This window comes from Sinocyclocheilus grahami, unplaced genomic scaffold, assembly GCF_001515645.1.
Source record: "Sinocyclocheilus grahami isolate Dianchi unplaced genomic scaffold, SAMN03320097.WGS_v1.1 scaffold21.1, whole genome shotgun sequence".
Taxonomy (NCBI): Eukaryota; Metazoa; Chordata; class Actinopteri; order Cypriniformes; family Cyprinidae; genus Sinocyclocheilus; species Sinocyclocheilus grahami.
In genome coordinates, this window is record NW_015505200.1 from 4,839,075 (window position 1) to 4,864,586 (window position 25,512).

Sequence of the window (25,512 nt, forward strand, 5' to 3'; positions counted from 1 at the left end):
AGCCTAAACGTGAAATATATGTCAGCCACCAAACACGTTTATGACCCATTAAAAAAAATCTTTATGCAATGGATCTGGATTACACAATGAGCGTGTCCTCGCGTGTCGCTGTATGTTCTGCATGTTACAGGTGTTTGTGTTTGTGTTTGTGTTGAAGAACAAACTAATCAACGAGGGGCCACGTGCTCGCGCGTGACTTGTTCTCAGCCTCATGTTTAGGACATAAAACCAGCATTAGAAAGAAGAACTAATCAAACTAATGAACATTACTGACCTTTTCGCAACATTTAAACAATAAGAAAACAAAATCATTTCAACTGTACATAAAGAAACAAAATCAAAACAACTGTAGAAAGTAAGAATACAATAGAAGACCGATCAAAAAGGAGGCTCATAATAATGCCCATAACTTCTATAATAATAGAATAATAATGCCCATAATTTCAAAACACTGTAAGAAGTGTGTGTAAGGAATTTACCATGCTTGATTACAGATCTTGTGAATGAACTGTCAACTGCCTCAATATCATGAATGGAGTGACATCTAGTGGTGGGACTCAGAAATACAGAACACTGATCTGCTCGGTTTGAGGTCTAAAATTCTATCAGGGTTAAATTAACTTCAAAACAAATCTATTTTTTAAGTATCTGATTTTACAGAAACGTTTTACTTTACATAGCATCCTGTCAAACTGACCAACAGCTGTTGAGTGTTTGGCCATGGCTATCAAAACTATCAACTCCTTTTTTTTTTATTTTTTTTTTTTTAATCTTTTTTCTTTGTATTTTATCTATTTATTAAGTACAAACACTTTTGCATCAGTCTTGTTTTTATTGGTCTGATTGTGGGTCCACAGTCTGACTATTCAAACCTATTCAATGTGGCAGAACATAGGCAGAGGTAGAATAAAAAAATCTACTTTTTCACATCTAATTGCACAACTAACATCAAACATTGTTCAGTCTTTGCAATCAAATAATTTGTATACATCGATTTATGAACCGTTCGTATTTTAATTGAAATGAACACAAAGCATCTTTTCTATGGGTGCATTACAACCCTTGATATAAATTTGTCTATAATCTTACAAATTTTCTTTGTAATATTTAGTTGGACTCAAGGGAAGGGATAAAGGCATGAAACTTTCTAGAAAGCTTTCTGGATGCATTCCAAAAAAAGGTTTTATGTTACACAACATGCAAAATGAACTTATTTATATCTGTACATTTACATAATTTTCAACATTTACATAATTTTCAGAGTAATGTTTTATGATATTCAGTGAGTTTGATTAAAACTAGTCATTAATTCTTGTCATTGTCATGTCATTCATTTATTCATGCTCCAGTGCCGGTTATCTTATGATATTTTATAGATTTTGTAAAACCTAAGGTAAGAAATTTGAGTAGTGTTTCTAACAGACTGGTTGCATTGTCCTACTCCACATCGGACGTGATGAAATTCATATAACCAGTTATTTTTTAGGACTGCAACTGCATGTCATTCCCCTTATGAGTGTATTGAAAGAATGATCAAACTGCAGTAGGAGTGCATGAATGACCTTTGGCTTTGTGTGACATAAGCCCCCTGTTTGAACATATGTGAAGAGCCTTAATATTCCTCAACAAAGACATCCTCTAATTATAATCCAAGAGGCAGGGTTTACTTCCATAATTCATTCAAAAATGACATCATGGTTTATGTATCCATCTCTAGCACCAACATCTCACCTCGGGCACAGGAAAGAATTATTAAGATGAGGTGTGAATGTCCTCTTCTGTTGCTTTTTCACAGGATAGGACAGTTCAATAATTTATGTGATAATGTAACAAATGGTTTTGACTAAAACTGCTGCTCTTGGTGTGTGTCTGTTCAGGGGAAACCGAAAGAATGTAGGCTCTGTCTACTGGTTCTGTCTCTGCTGTCTGTGCTGGCGGTCAATGAAGGCTGGAGGATGTCATTAGATGTCGTTTCTAAAAGTTTGGTCGTCAAAATAGCTCCCTGCATGCTGGTCACCCCACATTTGATTTTGGTGGAAAGAAGATTTTCAAATTGAAAAATGAAATGAATGAATGAATATTATTTAATTTGAATATAAATCATTTAATTTTAAATGTAAATGTATTTTTTCCCCAGAAATTAAAAACATGTCCATCATAGATAGACTTGATAAATCTGGACAAAAAAAAAAAAAAAAGTCACATAACTGACTCAAATCCAGCCAAAATTGTTATACCTTTGTTTAAATAAAAAATAAATCATAAAATAAAAGTTTTTACCTGAGAAATGTTCTCCAAAACGTGTTTTTGGGATTTCTTGATTTTCAGTGGAAGTGTTTTTATGGGCACCTTCACTACATGAAGAATTATGAAAATAATCTATATTGAAATCCATCAGTCTAAAAGACATGTGTTAGTAACTTCATACTTTGTGTACTAAAAAAGGGCATGGCCTAGGGGGCATGTATTTGTGGTCACTGTGATAACACTGACTTTGTTTATTATTCATATGTTCGTTTGTTTATCTGTTTAATTTCTGTGAAGAGTTCCCTTATCCTCTGGCATAATTCAGACTTCGCAAACAGAGTCTTTACCAAGTGGTTTTGGGGTTAAACCCCACATTATCCCTTTGCCTCACTGTGACTCTATAATACAGTGCACAAACAGGCTGGGCAGAAATCCGTCTTAAAAAGCTTACCCCGCGCAGATTCTTAAATTAGTGGTTTACATGTCTTAATACTGTCTAAGCACTTTATTCGTGATTCTCTCTTTTTGGCTGATATGAGTTCACACCTGTGCAACATTATATTGTGTGAAGTGTCATTTGTTATTTAAATTCACCAAATTATGATGCACAGCAGTTCACCCTATAAATCATCTGAATGATTTTTGAGTAGACTAAAGACATTAAAATGCTGTTAAAGACTTACTGATGTATGGGTAGTTTGAAATTATATTATATGTATATATTACATGTAAAAATCTGTTAATATATAATTATTAAACGTGTGCTTGACTTGCACAATATCTTAGGATCAATAAGATTTCAATTGGTCTTTTCTAAAAATCTGATTTATGTATTGAATTTGGACTAAAAAAAATGAAAATTGAACACAATAAAGACGGTCAACTTCAAAACTTCAATAAATAAAACAGAAATACATAGTTATAAAAACTTTTGTAAAAGTTTGGGTTTAAAAAAAAAAAAAAAAAAGGTCTGTTATGCTCACAGAGGCTGTCTATTGTCGTGGTCCTGGAAGAGAGATGAGGCGAAGACTCAATGCAGGAAGAATGGGCCTTTATTTAATAAAAAGAAAAACAACAAAAATTTAGGGATGGGTGTCCACACACGTTTCGAGTTTTTGACACACTAGTGCAGGGCTGTCCAAACTCGGTCCTGGAGGGCCAGTGTCCTGCAGAGTTTAGCTCCAGCTTGCCTCAACACACCTGACTGGAAGTTTCTATACTTATAAGAGCTTGATTAGCTGGTTCAGGTGTGTTTAATTAGGGTTGGAGCTAAACTTTGCAGGACACCGGGCCACCAGGACCGAGTTTGGACAGCCCTGCACTAGTGCTTCGAAACAGTGGCTTTGTCCAAATACCCACACGTGCAGTCTTTGCACTTGACCACTTGATTACTTAAATGATGTATTTCCTGTATTTGGCCGAAGTCTTCAAGTGGGTGTGAAGACCACAAGTGTGTGTCGAACTTTTCATTACCTGATGGGACACACTTATAGTGTTGTAAAAATGCAAGTGTTTACACAGCTTTATTTTAATTTTAATTTGAAATACTTTGCATTTTAAAATCAACTTCTAAATGTCTGTTCAGTAGTCCCTATAACATGACATCATTTTAATTTGTGGTGCTTCTAATTAAATGATAAAAAGCAGTTGCAAATGTTGTACAAAATAAATATCACCACAACTCATCTTTGCATCAATAAAAGTAAAAACACTGTTTTTCTACCAAATTATTTGTAATATCTAATTATTATATTAATTGTTAACTTACATTGGAAAGGTTTCCGTGACCTCTCGCGAGATCTCGGCAAAAAGTCTCACGATTTATTTCCAGAACATGATGCATAATGGGATGCACTTAGCCTTGAATAGCGCTCTGGAGCGGTATTCGAGATAGTGTGGATTTAGTATCCATTAATGGCACTGCACTTTGGCATTTTGAAGACATGGGACAGACTTGCACACTTAAGTGGCCAAGACCGCAAGTGTTTGGACAAGACGAGTGTTCCGGAGCATTGCTTGAAATGAGGCTGTCACGTGAGCTGTGAACACGAAGCTTCGTTACCTCACTGACACGTCACGCTAGGCTTAAATTATGGAAAGCCATATGGGTCATAATTCGTGTGCTTTTCACCGCCGTATCAATATTAAAACGCCGTTTTCATAACGCCGCCAGGCGTTAAATAAGCGCCGTTAGGCGATAAGTTAACGGCAGACGCCACCACGAGTTAAAATAACGCCACACACCGACCGACGTTAAGTTAACGCCACAGGCCACTTAAGATGCAGATTTATTTGCTCATCTACATGGACACACCTCTCATGGCTACAAGGACTCTACGGCAAATCGGAGCATCCAGTTTGCGCGAAGATGGCAAGTACAGCCCTTACAATTCTAGATGTAGGGGGGGAAATGCCCCTGAATGAGCTTTTGTCTCATAAAGTTATCACACGAGTCATGAATGAGTGCAAATTTGGAAATTATTTTATACAACAGTTAAATAAATAAGAAATGTTATGGTAAGTCTTGCAATATATTGCAAAATATATTTATAATCAGTCGTGAAAATGGACAAAATTCACTGGGGGACCCTAGCTTGGAATCGGGGGGGGGGGGAGTCTATGGTATAGACTTACCATAACATTTCTTATTTATTTAACTGTTGTATAAAATAGTTTCCAAATTTGCACTCATTCATGACTCGTGTGATAACTTTATGAGGCAAAAGCTCATTCAGGGGCATTTTCCCCCCTACATCTAGAATTGTAAGGGCTGTACTTGCCATCTTCGCGTTCTTGCAAACTGGATGCTCCGATTTGCCGTAGAGTCCTTGTAGCCATGAGAGGTGTGTCCATGTAGATGAGCAAATAAATCTGCATCTTAAGTGGCCTGTGGCGTTAACTTAACGTCGGTCGGTGTGTGGCGTTATTTTAACGCGTGGTGGCGTCTGCCGTTAACTTATCGCCTAACGGCGCTTATTTAACGCCTGGCGGCGTTATGAAAACGGCGTTTTAATATTGATACGGCGGTGAAAAGCACGCGAATTATGACCCATATGGCTTTCCATATAAAAGTCCTTCCTTAACCACAAACATTTTTGCTGCTTGTAAACGCCCGTCCTCTGTTGTCAACAGCTCACATTGGTGAGAAAAATATATTAAATGCAATAACTGCATTTGTATTTGTTCATTTGTGTTTTTTAACAATGTGCATGTTTGTGTTCTTTTGTAAGGAAGACACCAAAATGGTGCAATGAAAAATGACGAAATGAAGAAACGAAAGTCTTTATTGTCATTGTATTATGCAAAATACAATACATTTGGGAAACTCTATCGCTGCACGCACACATGCCGCCTTGCTATGACACATATGCTTATTAAATAGACAATTAAACCTTACAAAGACATCCCAATGAACAAAACATCTAAATGATACAGTTGGTGTAATAACTTTTATTGACAGAGCACTGTGTCAAAAGCTTCGAAGCATCAACGCAGTTTGTTGTAAAAGCCTCACTGCTTCAAAAGCCTCGTTCTGCACATCCCTACAAAAACTACCCTGAGGGGGAAAAACAGGCAGGCCAGGCCAGGGCACAGCACAGCACGGAAACATATAACAAGGAACCAGCACAGGACTGCAGACACACAAGGATAGTAAATTAGGAGACAAACGAGGAGGGTAACGAGGGAGACACAGGTGGAGCAACTGAAACAATAACGAGGTAACAAGACAGGCGGTATCAGACAATAGACAGGAGAGCACATGGCACCAACAACAACACAACAATCCATGTGTTCAAACAAACACACACCAGCAGAACAGTATATATTTGATCAAAAATACACACACACACCAGCAGAACAGTATATATTTGATCAAAAATACAGTAAAACGGTAATATTGTGATATTGGTAATATTGGATAAGTTCACTTAGAATGAAAATTATGTCATCATTTACTCACCCTCTACTTGTTCCAAACCTGTATGAGTTTCTTTCTTCTGTTGAACACAAAATAAGATATTTGGAAAAATACTAGTATCCAAACAGTTGATGAACACCATTGACTTCCATAGTAGGAAAAAAAAATAATATCTTCAAATATCATCTTTTATGTTCAACAGAAGAAAGAAAGTCATACAGGTTTGGAACAAGTGGAGGGTGAGTAAATGATGACAGAATTTTCATTCTGGAAGTGAACATATTCTTTAAATATTAGTACACTTTAAACTGACTTTTCTATTTAATATATTATTAATTTGTTCCTTTGACGAAAATGAATTTTCAGCAGCCATTACTCCAGTCTTCGGTGTCACATGATCTTTCAGATATCATTCTAATGTGCTGATTTGCATAGAATAATAGCATTTATTTAGAATGATTTAGTCTTTTGTAACATTATAAATGTCTTTACTGTAACTTTTGATCAATTTAATGCATTCCTGCTGAATAAATGTATCTATTTAACTACCAAAAAGTCTTACTGGCCCCAAACCTTTTTATACTAGTCTATATTGTATATTGTCATTTTTAAGGCATCAAGATGAAATACCATTTCATGAAATGCTTTATGGTAATGTCATCAATCAGTACTTGAGATTCCTTTGGCTTCACAAGCATTTGTTTACTAATTTATTACAAAGCTTTGCATAGCACAGGAGGTGGTGTGAGGGGCCATTTATAATAATCAGCAAAACAGCTTTATTAACCCTCTGTCAGTTTATCCCAGCGGGAGATCAACGCCTGCCGCCAATCTCTGCGTGTTATGCTTCTCCCCAAGAATCTGTTTTGCTGCAAAATGCTCATATGCCGCCCAATTGTGCACACCCCTATCCCTGTACTAATTCTTCCTGATGCTCTCAGTGTTAAAAAATATAAGTCTGGGAACTGCAGACAATGCTTTAAGCGGGTGGTGAGCACAAACTGACAGATTAACAAGTCTGAGCACATGATCCTCGACAACATAGTCAGGAGGGCAGGCACCCAATGAGACCTCATTCAGCCTCTGATTAACACTCTGAGAATAATTTCTATGAGTTGCAAACACTGAAAAACTCTAGAAAGGCACATGCACATCTTGCTTGATGTCAATTGACACTGTCTTTTCCATGGAAAAGGAAGCTGGGCATTTAGGTGTCTTACCCTCGGTTTTAAAGTGCTAACAGAGGATTACTGAGGTAAATGTTGAAAGAGGTTTAGCCTCTGTGCTTAGGCAGTGCTCTTAATTACATTTCAGCAGAGTGTCGCGCGTGCAGTTGGACGAGAGATCATAGTGATGTCAGGTAAGGGGGGGCTTAAGCAGGCAGATAAAGCCAAGCTAATAGAGATAACATGAATCTGTAATTAAAGGTCTTTTTTAGTTAAGACCAGGAGCTGGCACTTGTTGGCCAAAACATTTGCGGCAGGACTGAAGACCTGAGAGTTCTGAGAGTTGTGGACTTTCTTGGTGCAGCTTCAGGTCTCATGCTCATTTTGGAATAATTTTGCTTGTTTGGAATGAATGTATTAATATTTTCATCCTGACTGAGAGTTTGGACAGATTCCCATTTCTCTGGCAGACATTCAGAGGTGAGTCTAATGTCTCTTCAGTCTTTATGGCTTCAATTTACCTTCCACTGTTTGGTCTTTTGCTAGTTTCTGCTGTGTATTTGAAACTGTAATGTAAGTTTGACTGCATTTTACATGTTCATTTCACTGATTCATTACAATGGTGTGCAACAGTGTTATATGCATTTCAAATGTCCATGTACATATTTTCATGGAATTATAATAGCATGTGCACAAATCTTTTTTTATTTTTCATTTACATGTTAAAAATAATTTTTAATGTAGAAAAGAAGTGATCAAGGTACTTGATACTGTTCATATCCTTGTCACTTCCAGTTATACCAATCCTAGTCTTGGATGTCTACCATTGGAACTATCTTGTGCCCTTACTGTACAAAGGAAGTACATTAGACCAGATGATTATTATCTTCTCTACTATGACCTACCCAAATGCAAGACTTGATTTAAGTCGTCAGCAGTTTTCCCTTAATTTATTCCTTTAATGAGATTAGCCACAAGCAAATCCATCCAGTTCAAGTCTGTGACTTGGATATGGCATCACTTGTCACACACATGACAAAAACTGTGCTTGCTTTGGAAATATGCCCAATACTTGGGGTTTGCCTTCCTTCTGTATTTGTTTAAGCGTCATATTATATTGGTTTGGTTAAGGTAAATGTCTTAAATGTCTCCAAATTATATTTATTTTTTTATATGTCTACTCTTATATTATAACATCTGGTAGCTTTCTGTTGATGGATAATATTTGAAAATACATAGCCATTGGCACATTTTGCATTTTTATACACATTTTTAACAATTACTTAAAAATATCTATACTTAAATTAAGTGAACAGTTCTTTTAAAAAATCATCTTAGTGTTAACATGTGATGAATGAATATATATATATATATATACACTTTTACTTTATATATATTTAAATTATTATTATTTATATTGTTATTATTATTATTATTATTATTATTCAATTATAGAATATATATAGAATAGTTCAACATAGAAATATGATCATATATAAAATAAATATCATTCCTTCATTCCATATTAAACTGTCTCTTCTGTGTATCAGGCAGAGTTTTAACAAGGTGGACGGTGTGTCTGCCTGCACCACATTTAACACATAAACCAACTGTATCCCAGATTTATCCCCCAAGGTGTTTTTAGGACATCTCTGGGGCTAATAGAGGCTAATAGGCTTAGCATTTAAGGTGTATTGTCCGGTATGCTTACAGGCCAGGTTTGCTGGGGGTAAAACTCTAAACTCTGGGATTACCTCCAACACATCCCTTTAAAATGCTATATAGTCAGGACTTAGCTAATAGGATCCGAGGGGGGAATAGGGGCCCTGAAGGTAGTTTGGGGGATGGCTGACAGCAGGACTGCACGCATACAGGTCAGCAGATGTACTAGGCAGACTGCTGGACTAACAGGAGGATTACAGGACTCAGATTAGAACGGCTCCTCATAACGAGTAATACGCACAGAGGCTGTCCCATACAGAATATTGGAGAATTTGTCCAGGAATAAATATCTGTAGATTTAATTATCTAGGCTTGTTATATTCCTGTAAACAAATTCTCTCAGGTGGAAAAATAGGCACTTGACCGATTTTTTATTTATTTATTTTTTGCATGACTATCTGTAACCCTAACAAATGAAGTGCATAATATCACAATACAATACCATGTTATTATTATAATATAATATAATATAATATAATATATACATTTTTCTAATGTTATAGCCCTGATTTTTTTGTTTGGCTCTGGTTTGCTTAGAAAATTTTAGTAAAACTATACTTGTTACACTTCTAAAATTCAGGCTAATCATTTTAACTGGAAATCTCTACTACTGAAGAACAGAGATGTTGACAAACTGGTTACAGCCTATCATTTTCTCTCTCTGTATCTGGTTTTTCAATTTCAGACTGAAAGGAGTGACTTTACCAAAACATTTTACACCTCATAAAGCACAGGAGGAGTGAACAGGTACTTCATTACATGACATCTATCCATTCTAACATTGATGTTTGAGTTCACATAATGTTTTTTTCTTGGTCGCTTCTTAAATGTGTGTTGTTTACTGCCTGTCAAGAAAAGGGTAATACTGAGCTCTTGTGTGTCTTGTGTCAATACTATGTAATTCGTCTCGCTGCTATTTCAGTATTGGCAGTGAATAGGCACATCATGCCAAATACATAATAACTTCCAGGCATTTTACCATTTCGATGACTTGATCTGCAGCTTACATAGTTGCACCAGTAGGTGGTGACAAGTTACCGTCTTAATGAGTGAATCAATAATTAATTAACTAAACCGATTCGTTCCAAACACTGATTTATTTACAAACGAAACAAGTTGCTGAATTAAAAAATCTGAACACAAAAGAATATGTTTTGAAGACTGTTGATTACCAAACACTTTCAGTTCCCATTGACTTCCGTTGTATTTTTGTTCATACAATGCAGTGATTGTTTTTTAATGTGCAAAATTTCGAGAATGTAGCCTATGTTTGTTACACTAAGGAAAGAGGCAGTGTCATGACCCCACGTGAACAGCTAAGGAAGTTATCAGCGCTGGGAGAGCAAGGTGCCCTAGATGAGAAACACTGGTACCGACTGGTCAATGGAATGTCTGCTGGAGGTAAGAGTTCATCATGGAAGTGGCAGAGTTCATAGAACACTTTAACCAGAGCTGATCACAACCATAAAGAAATATGGCTGAGAAAGAGCTACTATTAGGCTAGAGACACCTTCATCTGTTCCTCTGTGTTTGAAGCAGAGATACGGCAAAGGCAGGAGCTCATGATGAGGAACCAGATGGCCATGGCTCCACAGATCTTGGCTCAGGGGCAGCAGAGACTGCAGGGTGTGCCTGCACAGTTTGATCCCCGCTTCATGGAAAGGTCTGTTAGAATGAACTCCAAAACAACCAAGACAGTAAAAGAGAATGAGTTTTTAATTGTTAATGGATATTATAAGTTCAATTTACATGAGCTTTAATGGCATGACAAGAAATGGAAATGTATTGCCAAAGCATTTGCAGCTAACTATGCAGTTTAAATTAGTGAGATTTTAATGATGAATGATTCCTCTTTATCTGCAGGGACCTTATGCCACCCACTGAAATGGTATCAGCTGATGCTAGACAAATCCACATGGGTGCCCATTTCAGCCCATCTCTGCCCCCAAACTCCAATATTATTCCAGGCAGAGGATTCCCTGGCACAGGTTAGATTGAAATTATATGCTGGTTAAATGTAGAGAAGTACAGGGGAAGCTCAGAGAGAAAGAAGAACCTAATTTAAAAAAAAAATCAATTTTGCAGGTTACGGCTTCCTTCCAACTGAATCCATGGAGACGGTTGCTAGACGGCAAGAGTTAATTCACAAACAGAACATAGCCAGGTACATTTCAGTGTATTTGCTATAACTATGTTAAACGGGAGTAAAGTCATACAGATGAATGCAATACAAATCCAAAATCCGAGTGCAACAGTCGAGTTCTGGAAGTAAAAACTCCATTCATTTTGTCCATAGGAAAGACAGATCTGTTGTGAACTCTGAGGCAGTTAATTGATGGTATATTCCTATGTTGAAAACATCTGTTTGCATTATTTCAGCTTGTTTTTAAAATAATCACGTTTAACGCGAAACAGAAAATTCCACCAGTCAGAGAGTAGTAGCGAGCAGATAGGGCCAAAAGAGCACTGAAGGCAAGGACTCTCAAAATAATTTTAAAAATAGTGTTTATCTGTCTATATATCTAACTAAATGAATAGATTTGTATTTCTCCTTCATTTTATGTCATTCACAATGCTTCATGGGATTGTACTTCTTTTCTTCGCTAAAGTATACAATCTTGTACCTTGTACCAATGTAACTTGTACATAGTCTTGGTTTATGGCTTATAATGCTTTAACAAAGACATTTTTAAAATCCCAGAGAAAAATGAATGGAAAAAAATACTTCCCGAACTACAACCTCTGAAAAAGTGGGCGTGCACTAATTGTAAATTATTTCTTTAATGAGGATGGAGATGAATGCTATCCTGCACCAAAAAGAACTGGAGAACTCCCACCAAAAGGGTCTTATTGGGATGGAGAATCCCATGATGTACCAAGGCATCCAACCCAATCCAACAGCTTTCAGGGGACGCCAGCGGCTCTCAGATAGTCATGATGTATTCATCCATCGCACTGCCCTTGAAGACCTGCGTGCTAACAGTCTCCTAATGTCAAGCCCTTACCCACCGATCAACACATTGCAAAGGGAGCGAGGACGCAGGACCGGCAGAAGGTCCGCCAATCATAAGAGCTCAGACAGCAACCTCACTCTCCCCAAAGGCCAATCAGAAGAGAAGAACGTCGAGCAGAGTCCAGGAGCTGCTTCGGGGGAGGAGAAGGAAGTTGAAGCGAAAGGCGAAATGAGCAATGAGGCCACCACCAGCAAACCACACCAAACCAAAGTAGAAACAGAGCTGTCTTCTGGCAGTAGTAGGAAAAGTTTAAAGGAAGGAGAGCCAGGGGTTCACAAGGCATGTATTAGTGGACAGGAGGGATGTGCAGAAGTCACCAACTGCAATGCTAGCACTAGTGACAAAGACATATCCAGCCACTGCTTGGCTTTCCAAGAAAAGTTTCTGTACCCATCTGTTGCTGGCCCGCTCTCAGGGATACCCTACATGCTCCCCATGCCAGGAAATGGACTTGTACCACTTGGTGTGTTTGTTAGTTTACCTTTTTTAAATGCAGTGGTTGAGCTTAACTGTGTTGTTTTAGTATTAATATTTATATACTATTATAATATGTATTAACATTTTGAATTAGACTTTATTATATTTTCTATAATATGTTGTCATTTTAATTTTAGTTGACGTTTTAGTAATGTTGTTTTGTGCTTTTGTCATATTTGAGGTTTTTATGTTTCTATGTAGCTTTAATTTATTTTTATTTCTGTTTGAGTAATTTTAGTACTTAAACTGAAAATATTAAACTATTTGTTTCAGTTAGCTGCCAATGCAATATATGATTTTTGTTGACATTTTTTAAGTTTAAGTTTTTCATCTGATATTTATATTTTATTTCAGCTTTATTTGAATTAATGAAAACTATTTTTTTTTTTACAGTTTTACTTTTAGTTAACAATAACAACATTGGTATTTAGCTATTTGTTAGACATTTGTTGTCAACCGATATTTTAAGAAATATTAAAATGATGTTTCATTATAGTCAGAGTTACCTATTAATTTTTGGTTTATTTTCAACTAGGACATCCTAATATGTTTCTTAATGGAGAAGAAATGTCTTCATTAGAAGATATTCGCAAGTGGTCAGTTGATGACGTCTACAACTTCAACCGATATTTTAAGAAATATTAAAATGATGTTTCATTATAGTCAGAGTTACCTATTAATTTTTGGTTTATTTTCAACTAGGACATCCTAATTTGTTTCTTAATGGAGAAGAAATGTCTTCATTAGAAGATATTCGCAAGTGGTCAGTTGATGACGTCTACAACTTTATCAGTGAAATACCAAGCTGCGCCGAATATGCACAGGTAATAAAAATGTAAAATCACAAAATGCAATTACAATTATATACCTTTAAGTCTCATTCTTTTGTGTGTCATCCATTGCAGACATTCAAAGACCACATGATTGATGGAGAGACGTTACCTCTTCTTACAGAGGACCACCTCCTGGATACACTTGGGGTAAAGCTCGGGCCTGCGCTCAAGATACGATCACAGGTATTCGCCATCTTTCAAAAGGACCAAATTCTATCTCAGTAAGAAGGTTCATCATTAAAATTAAATTAATATTAAAATATTAAATAAAATGATGTATATTGTGTATATATAAAATGAAAAATACACATATATGATAGATTATTTTAAGGGTTCGCTCTACCCTCCAAGAGGTCCTTGGGCTTCAAAAAATGTAAGTTTATTAAAGAATGAACTCATCTAACTCATTAGGTTGTTCTGTTCTCTTTTCAGTTGTCCCGACGGCTGGGTAACATGTTCTACAACATGATGAACTTGCCTCTCCCCGTCTCCAGGCTGCAGCCTCCACCTGAGAAAAGCGGGGACAGATCATCAGACATCAGCTCCCCCCTCAACTGCAACAGTATGGAGCTGCTCAGCAGCCCAAGAGACACAGAAGCTCTTAAATCTACGGAGCCTGTAAGTGAAGCTGATAATCCCTCACCGACCCAGCTGAGTGAGACCACCTGAAAAAGAATGCAGAACTGTTGGACTTCTTTTTTACCTCAAAATCCTTTACTGTTTTGACACTGAATGCATAAAGTAGACAGGCACTGACATTTTTGTAGTGAACTTACTGATTCTATATTTTTAAATACTCATCACAAATATATTATGATCCGTGTTATGCAGTAGGTTCAGAATGTGGTTTCCAGCAGACTAGTAGACTGTCGAATGCTGGATATTTCTATGTATATATATATTTTGTAATAAGTCAGTAAATCATTCACAAATCTTTTTGTCTTTATCATTACAGCCTTTTTCATTGTACAATTGTATTTTGGTTTTTACTTCAAACTTAAATTATTCTCTGTTGTCATATACTGTTTGCTATGGAGAAAATAAAAAGAATGATTCATTTGGTCTTTATTTGATTCATTTGATATGATAAAAATATTCATATACAGCATTCACACACACACACACACACACACACACAAAACAGAATATACAGCATTCTTTTCTTTAAAAAAAAAAAGAAATACATAATTTAAATCCCTTATTTGTGTGTTGTTGTTTTTTTTCTAGCAATAAATATAAAATTACATTTAGCCTAAATTAAGCTATTACTTGAAGGAGACAGCTATCAAATGATGTTTTGTAGTTATAAAAAATCCCATATTAAAATATATTTGATTATTTTATTCTTACAATCACTTTGAATGGTTAATCAATGCAGTCACAACAATAAACTGAAGAAAATGGCTTTTATTGTTTTATTTTTATTGTTTTTTATGGTTTTCATTGTCTTAATAAAATGTTTTTATGATCATTTATTTTATTCCTGGTTTCATAATAACCTTGGTTCAAATGTTACTTCTTAGGTGTCGAACTTTTATTGAACATTAAAGGATGTTTTAGGTTGATGTTAAATTTATGATAGCTAATATTTTATCTAATAATTCTCACTACAAAAATCTTCTATTTTTGACCTCACCTGCACTTCAGATGGTAGTATTCATTCATTCATTCAGATTTTAATTTGCCAAGTGAAGAAGTAACTGATCACGGGTAGGATTCAGGAAATTGGTATAGTCCTGAGGTTCCTATGGGTACCTGCACATGTAGGAGTACTAGGAAATGAAATAGCCGATAAACTGGCCAAACAAGCAATGAAACATATGAACGTTGAGGTACAAATTCCACTGAGTAAAGTAGAAATAAAAGGAAGAATTAAAGAACACATGAATAAAAAGTGGCAGGAAATGTGGGACAAGGATTTAAAGGGCAGACATCAATACAATATCCAAAAACAAGTTGGCAAAGGGAGAGTATGGTTTAACAATAGAAAAGAAGACATAATAATTACTCGACTTCGAATAGGACATTCTGGTTTAAATCATTATTCACAATAGGGAAACATCAGTCAGGATTATGTACTACATGCAGTGAAGCAGAGACTATTGCGCATGCACTTCTACATTGTGCAGTATATACCAAAGAAAGAGAGGAGTTATTTAAGAAACTGAGAAACATAGGAGTAATTAATATCACTATATCAAATCTTTTAAGTTGTGCCTCAGGACAGACAAGTATTATGAGAGAAATTCTTAGTTACCTGAAGATAACAGGATTAGAAAGTAGAATTTAAATTTCATAATAATACTACTTGGTTTATTTATGGATTTTTTGTTTGTTTTTGTCGTCCCTCTTTCCCGTTAATGCTTCACACTCCAGTCCAGTTGGTGGCCGTAATACACCATAAGTTGGCTTGTCAACCGCCATTAAATCGTACAAGAAGAAGACTGATCACGGGCAATTCGAAATATCGCGAGACTTCCCTCCCCACTCTGTTCGTGACCACGTCAAGGGAACCCAGAAGTTAGAAATCATGGCGGAGCGCAGGAGACACAAGAAGCGAATTCAGGTACATAACTCATGTAACGTTTGCTATTAGAGGCCCAGTCTTAGATCGCTGTTTGGCATTAAGTAATTTCTCGAGTTAACGTTTGTGTTTTGTTCGACCCGTGATACAATTATACTCTGATCCGTATTTTTTTTGCAATGCTCTCATTTATGGGAGGTGGATTATTTGTCAGTGCTGGCGCAATTTTTGCGCTTCGCTTGGGTCATGCATTTGATCTTTTTGCAGGCATCTAATCATTCATGCAGTTGCTCGATGGATTTGATGTGAGCATGACCTGATTGTGGTGTCTCTCCCCTGTGAAGAGTATGTGTTTAGTGGCACAGCTGATGGAGTTGGCCATCTTAGCTCGGCACAGACTGTTCGGTTTGCAGGCTGTTCTCTTTAACCAGCTGCTGGCTCACATGCTCCACGAATTTGAGCAAAAAACGTCCAAAATGCAGCACTTCTCATCCCCAAATTTGTACCCAGTTGCAGACTAATTAAAGGGGCATTTCACACACAAATACAAATTTTTATTTACTCACATTCATGTTTTTTCAGTCTCATTTGACGTTCTTTTTGCGTAAAAAATACAATGCTTGGTAGGCAGAATCCTTTAGTAACCATTTATTTTAACTATGAAAAAATTATGCATTAAAAGTTAACCGTTACTGTCAGTCCATAACATCTTATATTCAATTTTTCATGAGAAAACGCATACAGGTTTCGAACAATTGAGTAAATGCTGACAGGATTTCCTTTAAAAGCCATTCTCCATCATTAAAACATGTATCGTTCTAAATATGTCAGTCAAATGCAGATGCTAGTGTGCTACTTTGCATTTTTGGCCATTGTAGTCAGAATGCATTTGTCATCCCCAAAAATGTTGTCTGGCGTAGCTGCTTGTTTGGTTTTGGAACACAGTTATTGTGCGTTCCTGTTATAAATGTCGTGTTATGTAAGAACAGTAGAGTAAGGACGTGTTGTCTTGATGAGAGAGTCACTCTTTATGATCCTGCCAGCCTGTTTGTTAGTTTTTGCTCTTATGCAACAGGTTGAAATCCACTGTCATTGCTGATCTGTTTTCTTGCTGTGAATAAACACATACCCACCGTATAAACCAAGTAAATTGAAAAGATGCGTTCAAGTTATGGATGAGAAATACTGCATTATTTTTACCTATCAACAATCATTAGGAAACCTAAAACAAACCTTTAGACTTTAAAGGTCTCCAAACGAAATCAAATAAAGTACCTCTGATTGTTTTTCTCTGTAAAGGTGCCATTTAGACCAAGTGTTAATCAAATGTTAAAGTCTGTCATCATTTACTCATCCTCATTTTGGATGTCTCTTTTTTTTTTTTCTCCATACAATGAAGGTCATTTGGAACCACAACTATCCCTTCCAGCAGTTTACCACCTATATGGTCTTCATTGAATATGTTTCTCTAAGTCATGCAGGAGATGTTCTGACCAAACAGAGTATGACTGAAGGATTGTGGAGCTCAAAAACACTCTCATACTAAGACCTCAGGCTTAAGAGTGGAGTTATGTCTGGTAGTCATTCATTATTTCAGTAAATGGTGCTATAGCCTGGCTTATTGTCTGGATTTGTGAGGGTTTTTTGTGTGTATAGTGTGGTCACATAGTACTAGTAAGGATCTTTAGCTTAATAAATGGGGTCAGTGAGGACTCGTGTGTCTGCAGCGAGTTTGAATGGAGACTGTCATTTCAGTGTATATATTACACAGCACAGTACATCAGTGTGTGGTGAGTTGAGGCTTTTAATTAGTTCACGTTCATTAGATGACTGACGAGGGTCCTGCAGCCAGTGTGGGAGATTAATTTCAAAGCTTTTCAGAGCACTGCTGTTATTCTACATTCTCTTGAATGTCATTTTTCACTGGAATTAATGGCTTGTAGTCAAAGGGACAAACCAGCTTTTTGACATTCAGACTCTTGGTTTCTGTTGTATCTATTAATCATGGTTTATACTTTTAATATCTTGGTCCTCTCCCATGGTGACGTCTCACTGGTCCAGAATCATGATCTACATCAGTGGTCACCAACCTTTTTAGGCCCAAGATCCCTGACCTCGGCCTTTATGAAGGACAAGATCTACCTATTGAAGAATTGATAGAAAAAGACATCCTAGATTGTGCTTCAAATTTGAGACCTTTTACTTAGTATTTTAATTAGTGATGCTTTAATTAGTCATAGCTGATTCAGAATTCAGATTTTCTTTTCTTTTTCTTTTTTTTTAAACTAGCAAATTGGATTCTGATACTGATACTGATTTTTAAGCAAATTTATTTATTGGCTATTTGCTTTATAACAAAAAAACTGGCTTTAAACAAAAATATCTAGCCATTTGAAATTAGAGGCAACCACTGCATTTTAGTCATGATCTGCACGGGCAGTTGTATTTGATTTGATTTAGATTCATTTCAGGATTTAAAACAAAAACGGAATGGTCTGACTTTAGGTGCACGAAACAACAGCAGGTCTGAATGAGACTCACTCTCTGACAGCAGGTGGCACTAATGAACAGGGCTGCCAGGTTTTTGCAATAAAACGGCGGGGATCTTCCAGTAAAATTCACGTTCCATGGGCTAAATATCACGTTATTGGGGTCGCTTCAACCTGCGGACATGAACAGCAACCCGCGGCAACAGTGTTAAAGGGGTCATATGATGCGATTTTCAATTTTTCCTTCCTCTTTGGAGTGTTACAAGCTCTTGGTGCATAAAGAAGATCTGTAAAGTTGCAAAGACTAAAGTCTCAAATCCAAAGAGATATTCTTTATAAAAGTTAAGAGTCAGCCACGCCTACCTTAAACGGCTCGTTCTAACACGCCCCCACATGTCTACGTCACTATGTGGGAAGATTTGCATAACACCGCCCAAATGTTCACGCAAAGAAAGAAGGCGTAACTTTTATTCTCGCTGTAGTATTGTTGCCACTGCCGCCATGTCGTGAACACTCTGTGTGTTTCGTAGTGAAAGTGAAACTACTTTGTTTGGTCTTCCAAAAGAGGACGATATCCACTTCGTCATGCCTAGAGTGGATCTGTGCTGGTCGCTGAAGGAATACATCAACTTAGTGCTGTGGATCGCCGGATCGGCTTTCACCGTGGACGAAGTGGAGTCCAGCCTGGGGTCGTCACATGTGGTTGCCGCACCTTCGTCGAATCCGCCGGCCGCTCCGTTCTCTGCTTACTCTAGCCCGGCCTTCCGCTCACGCTAGGCCGCCGGGTTTTCCGTTGTGAAAGCGAAATTACTTTGTTTGGTCTTCCAAAAGAGGACATGACTACAAATCAGTGGTTAAGTTGTATTTACAACACTGTTCCAGAACAGATTAACCCAAATATCCAGATGTGTGCAGCACATTTTATGGAGGACTGTTTACTGATCCTGGGAGAGTAGACTACAATGCCGGCAGTTTGTAAGTCTGTACGTACGTTTTCATTTAAAGGATTTGCAACTGATGTCATTATAATCAGTAATTATGTCCCCACTGGATGCAACAAATGTCTAGTTTGTAATGGGTTTTAATGTTTTTGTCTTGTTGCTCCGGCCGGACACGGCATCAACAATATGGTGAGGGGAGTAACATTTCCGTCACACGCTTGAGGTATTCGCCCAATCACAATGCACTGGATAGCTGGCCAATCACAGCACACCTTGCTTTTCAGAACGTTGAGCTTTGTAAAAATTGTACGCGTTTCAAAAAGGCGGGGCATAGAGAAGAAACAATAATGTACAGTATGTGGAAAATAATGTGTTGTTTTTTTACTTTAAACCGCATAAACACATTTCATTACATCAAATACACCAAATAATGTTATTTTTAGCAGCATCATATGACCCCTTTAAAGTATCCCAATTCCGCAGGAAAACCGCAGACTTGGCAACACTGCTTATGAACCGCCCGCAATATAGCATTTCCTTGTTTACCGCTGTAAACAAAGCAGAGCTGCGCTTTATACGGAGGAGAAGAAAATGCCATTGCCATCTAAACTTTTCTCAAGACAGTTCCCTTCAGTTATACATTAATTTAACCCCAGAAATGTAATGCATTTTTGTACTTATTTTACTGTTATTTTCGGGATCTACTGGGACAGTGATATCGACAGGTTGGCGACCACTGCTCTACATAATAGGGATGCATATTAAACTCTGATTATTGAAAGATGGTTATTATTTTCATGTTATTTATGATATTATCTATACTATTTTGTTTAAAGTAATGATGCTAAAAAAAAACTCTCAAAAGTTTGGGTTCGGTAAGATTTAGTAAATGTTTTTGAAAGAAGCCTCTCGGCCAAATATTGTCCTATCCTAACAAACCATACATCAATAGAAAACTTATTTATTCAGCTTTCAGATGATGTATAAATCTCAATTTCGATAAATTGACCCTTATGACTGGTTTTGTGGTTCAGGGTCACATATTGTAATGAATCTATATCTACCGTGTGCATTTCTGCTGCATAATAACTGTATATTTAATGTGATCTAAATGCAGATTAACCTGGAATTTTGTTTTGATATTCAGCAGATAAGTGTAATCATCATGACTTCATGATCTTTGATCTCTCTTTTTCAGGAGGTCAGTGAACCTACCAAGGATGAGAAGGCAGTGGCCAAGTACCTGCGCTTTAACTGCCCCAACAAATCCACCAACATGATGGGACATCGAGTGGATTACTTTGTCGGTCAGTGCGCTCATTCCTGCCATGCTTTCTTCTGTTTCCTCTGCGTAGGGTTTATATATATCAAGGTTTCGTTTAATTATTTGTTTAGTTTTCAAAATTCTCTGTTTGCTGTCATTGAAGCAAATGTTTGTTTTCTGACCATCAGCTTCTAAAGCAGTCGAATGTCTGCTGGATTCAAAGTGGGCCAAAGCAAAGAAGGGCGAGGAAGCTTTGTTCACAACCAGAGAGTCGGTGGTGGACTACTGCAACAGGTAAACCTAGGCTTTTCTCTCATTTCACGATACTGATGGGACTTTCTGCGGTATTTGATACTACAGAGCTTTTGAAAAAGTCTCTTATTGTCACCAGTAAAAACACTTGTGTTGTGAAATATTAAGTTGGCTTGAAAAAGCCAACATACTGAAATCCTATTTAAACTACTACTTCTTCTGAGACCAAATTTTAAAATGTATCTCCTCCTAGACTTTTAAAGCTACAACCACCAAACTGGGGTCAGACCTTCAGACTGGTCTGACTCGGGTTGCTATATCTTTATGGCTTACGGTTTTCATAAACCAGACTATCAAATCCACCTAAAATCTCATAGACTTTCATTGCATAAATTTTATACAATGAGACTTGTGGTGTATTTAAGCTGTCTACTGTTATAGCAAAGCTTAAAAACTCCTTACTGAAAAAAACAGCTAAAACCAGCCTAAGCTGATTGGCTACATTTTAAAGTGGTTTTGGCAACTTTTTAGCTGGACAGGCTGGTCTTAGCTGGTGAAGCTGTGAGACCTGCTAAAAGACCAACCAAGCTTAACCCAGATATTTTCAATTTAAACTAGCTAAGACTAGGCAACCAGCCTAAGCTGGTTTTAGCTGTTTTTTTACTGAATCAACTGGTTTTTGCTGGTTTTAACTGGATTAGCATAGAAACATGCTGGCAACATGCTAGTAACTTGCTAATCAGGCTAGAAAAATGCTAGCGACATGTTAGTAACTTGTTAATCATGCTAGCAACATGTTAGTAACTTGCTAATCATGCTAGCAACATGTTAGTAACTTGTTAATCATGCTAGCAACATGTTAGTAACTTGCTAATCATGCTAGCAACATGTTAGTAACTTGTTAATCATGCTAGCAACATGTTAGTAACTTGCTAATCATGCTAGCAACATGCTAGTAACTTGTTAATCATGCTAGCAACATGTTAGTAACTTGCTAATCAGGCTAGCAACATGTTAGTAACTTGCTAATCAGGCTAGCAACATGCTAGTAACTTGCTAATCATGCTAGCAACATGCTAGTCACTTGCTAATCATGCTGGAAACATGCTAGCGACATGTTAGTCACTTGCTAATCATGCTAATGGCATGTTAGTCACTTGCTAATCATGCTAATGGCATGCTAGTCACTTGCTAATCATGCTAGTGTCTTGCTAGTCATGTTAACAACACACTAGTCACTTCCTAATCATGCTGGAAACATGCTAGCGACATGAAAGTAACTTGCTAATCATGCTACTGACAGGCTAGTCACTTGTTAGTCATGCTAGCAACATGCTAGTCACTTGTTAATTATGCTAGCAAACATGTTAATCATGTTAAAAACATGCTAGTGAAATGCTAGTCACTTGCTAATCATGCTACCAAAATGCTAACAACATGCTAGTAACTTTGCTAATCACTTACTAGTCATGCTAGTCACTTGCTAATCATGCTAGCAACATGATAGCGACATGCTAGTCATTTGCTAATCATGCTAACGACATGCTAGTTACTTGCTAATAATGCCATCGACATGCTAGTTACTTGCTAATAATGCCAGCAACATGCTAACAAAAAAAGCTAATCACGCTGGAAACACGCTAGCAACATGCTAGTAACATGTTAATTGTGCTAACAACATGGTAATCATGCTAGTTAGTTACTTAATCATGTTAGCAACATGCTAGTCACTTGCTAATCATGCTAACAACATGATAGCGAAATGCTGGTTACTTGCTAATCATGCTAGCAACATGCTAGTTGCTTGCTAATAATGCCAGCAACATGTTAACGACATGCTAATCATGCTGGAAACACGTTAGCAACATGTTAGTAAAATGCTAATTGTGCTAGCAACATGCTAGTAACATGTTAATCATGCTAAAAACATGTTAGCAACATGCTAGTCATGCTAGTCATGCTAGAAACAGTCTAGCAACCACCCCAGGTACCCTAGCAATATGCTTTATACCTATCTGTTTTTCTAATAGACTGTATTGCCTTGAAAACATTCAAACTTTAATCTTTAAAACTATTTTAACTTTCAAACTACTTCAAACTGAAAACTTTGACTGAAAAACTTTTTCAAACTTTCTAGCTAAGCTTTTTCAAGCCAACCTAAAGTGTGTCTACAAACTTTTTAATCTAGTTACAATTTAAAATTTTTGTATATTTTAAAGTGTAATTTATTCCTGTGATTGCAAAGCTGAATTTTAAGGAGCCATTACTTCAGTCTTCAGTGTCACACACAATCCTTCAGAAATCATTAATATGCTGATATGGTGCTTAAGAAACATTTCTTATTATCAGTGTTGAAAATAGTGTGGGATGTTCTTTTGAGGATTTTTTTTATGAATAGAAAATTCCAAAAGAACAGCATTTATTTGAAATATTTTGTAATATTATAAATGTATTTTGGTTAATCAATGTGCCCTTGCTGAGTAAAAGTAAACCGCAGACTTTTGAATGGTAATGTATATGTCAGTCAACTACTAATTTGAACTGTCTTACTATTCACAGGCTCCTAAAGAAGCAGTTTTTCCACCGAGCCCTGAAAGTGATGAAGAAGAAGCCAGAGAAAGATGCAAAGAAAGAGAAAGAAAAAGAGAAAGAGAAAGAAAAAGATAAGGCTAAAAGTGACAGTGGCAAAGAAGAGGAGAAAAAAAGCAAAAAGGACAAAGATAAAAAGAAGGACTCTGAGGCTGTAGACACAAAGAAGGAAAAAAATGTATGACACATTTACAGGATAAGAAAACGCAAAGAATTTCTGTTACATTTGAGGTCTTTTTGCATATTTGCATATCATGATTCTTATTTTTAAGTCTTGTTTCTGTATGTTTAGGATGACAGTCCAGGATCTCCAAAGAAGAAGAAGGACGTGAAAAAGAAATTCAAGCTGGAACCTCATGAGGACCAACTGTTCTTGGATGGCAATGAGGTCAGGATCAGTTCAGAAAATCATACCTAACAGATGCTTGTAAATATCATACGGTTTGCTTGACAATTAGTCACACAAGTATTTGCAATGAACAGTTTAATTGTCTGCTTTATATGGTGTACAGTGTAATACACATGCACTTTATCTAGTAGTATTTCTTCACATTGAACATGGAATCAAATAATCAAATGTAGGATTAACAATATTTTTGATTTTGCAAACCACACTGCACAGGGGTAGCATAGTGTTGTTTTGGTATTATTTATATACTATTATAATATTTATTCATATTTTGAATTAGCTTTTATTTCTATATTTCAGTTTCATTTTAATTTTACTTTTAGTCATTTTTTATGTTCTTCTGTAAATGTTATAAGCATTTAAATGTATTTGTATTTCAGTTTTATTTAACTTATTTCAGTTAGTTGCCAAGTCAACATTTCTCATTTTTGTGTAAGGTTTTTTTAGTAATAGTTTTAGCTTCAGTTAACAAAATCAACACTGGTAACAATTTTATTTTAATGCCTTAATATTTAATAATAATAACAATCATCATTTTATGTCATTTATATATGTATTTTCTTCTTGATCTTATTATTATTATTTTTACTGTTGTTATTTAAAAAAAATAGATAATTTATTATTTACACTGATGTTTTGGAACCCAGCCAACCTGAATATATATTATTATCATTATATTATATAATATTATTATATGATATAATAATTATATAATGCGTGCTGATTAATAATAAAATTCTTGTTGTGAATTCTTCACTTTCACGTGTATTTTATTATTTTTGTAATTTTGTTGTAGTACTTAAAAAGCTATATTTGTCTTCCCGACAGGTTTATTTTTGGATTTACGATCCAGTCCATTTCAAAACCTTTGCCATGGGCTTGATTCTAGGTAGGATCTCTTTATCTCCAGTTGAGCCTGACTGTCGTTCACTGGCTCCAGTACTGATTCAGAGCTTTGTGCGTGTTTGCAGTGATTGCCGTCATCGCAGCCACTCTGTTCCCGCTGTGGCCCGCTGAGATGAGAGTTGGTGTGTATTACCTGAGCGTGGCAGCGGGATGCTTCGTCGCAGGCATACTTCTCCTGGCCGTTGGTACGAGTTCTAGACTTATATCTTGTGTTGTACAATTTCATATTACAGTTCAATGACACTGCATTATCTGTCTTTTCTCATTTTCCCTTTGGTTCAGCTCGCTGCATCCTGTTCATGATCATCTGGTTAGTGACCGGTGGCCGTCATCACTTCTGGTTCCTACCGAACTTGACAGCCGATGTGGGCTTTATCGACTCCTTCCGTCCCCTCTACACGCACGAATACAAGGGTCCGCGCTCCAGCTCCAAGAAATCCAGCAGCGAGAAATCTGACAACAAGGGTGCAGATTCAAGCAAAGCGCAGAAATCAGATAGCGAGGACAAATCGGACAGCGAGAAGAAAGACGGCGATGAGGAAGAGGATGAAGACGACAATAAAGAAATCGAGGCGAGCGAGGAAGCAGGCGCAGAACGTCAGTCGGACACGGACAGTGACAGACGAGAGGATGAAGGGTCGCAGCACAGCAACGGCAACGACTTTGAAATGATCACCAGAGAAGAGCTGGAGCAGCATACAGAGGAGGAGGAGGAGGAAGATGATGATGATGATGATGATGATGATGATGATGATGATGA

The 25,512-nt window shown here is 36.8% G+C and overlaps 2 protein-coding genes across 2 annotated transcripts; both read left to right on the plus strand.

The window, feature by feature from the left end:
• The first annotated feature begins 7,245 nt into the window (after window positions 1-7,245).
• On the plus strand, window positions 7,246-14,406 carry LOC107557490 (sterile alpha motif domain-containing protein 7-like). The gene is made up of 10 exons (XM_016240923.1): window positions 7,246-7,812; window positions 9,740-9,801; window positions 10,338-10,455; window positions 10,591-10,717; window positions 10,918-11,042; window positions 11,140-11,218; window positions 11,843-12,531; window positions 13,248-13,369; window positions 13,451-13,561; window positions 13,811-14,406. Exons 3-10 carry the CDS (start codon window positions 10,353-10,355, stop codon window positions 14,045-14,047), a joined length of 1,593 nt encoding a protein of 530 aa, XP_016096409.1. The 5' UTR covers window positions 7,246-7,812; window positions 9,740-9,801; window positions 10,338-10,352; the 3' UTR covers window positions 14,048-14,406.
• A 1,502-nt stretch (window positions 14,407-15,908) lies between these two features.
• On the plus strand, window positions 15,909-25,476 carry LOC107558802 (translocation protein SEC62-like). The gene is made up of 9 exons (XM_016242494.1): window positions 15,909-15,944; window positions 20,531-20,639; window positions 20,785-20,890; window positions 23,408-23,615; window positions 23,730-23,825; window positions 24,675-24,735; window positions 24,818-24,937; window positions 25,035-25,336; window positions 25,432-25,476. Exons 1-9 carry the CDS (start codon window positions 15,909-15,911, stop codon window positions 25,474-25,476), a joined length of 1,083 nt encoding a protein of 360 aa, XP_016097980.1.
• The last annotated feature ends 36 nt before the right edge of the window (window positions 25,477-25,512 follow it).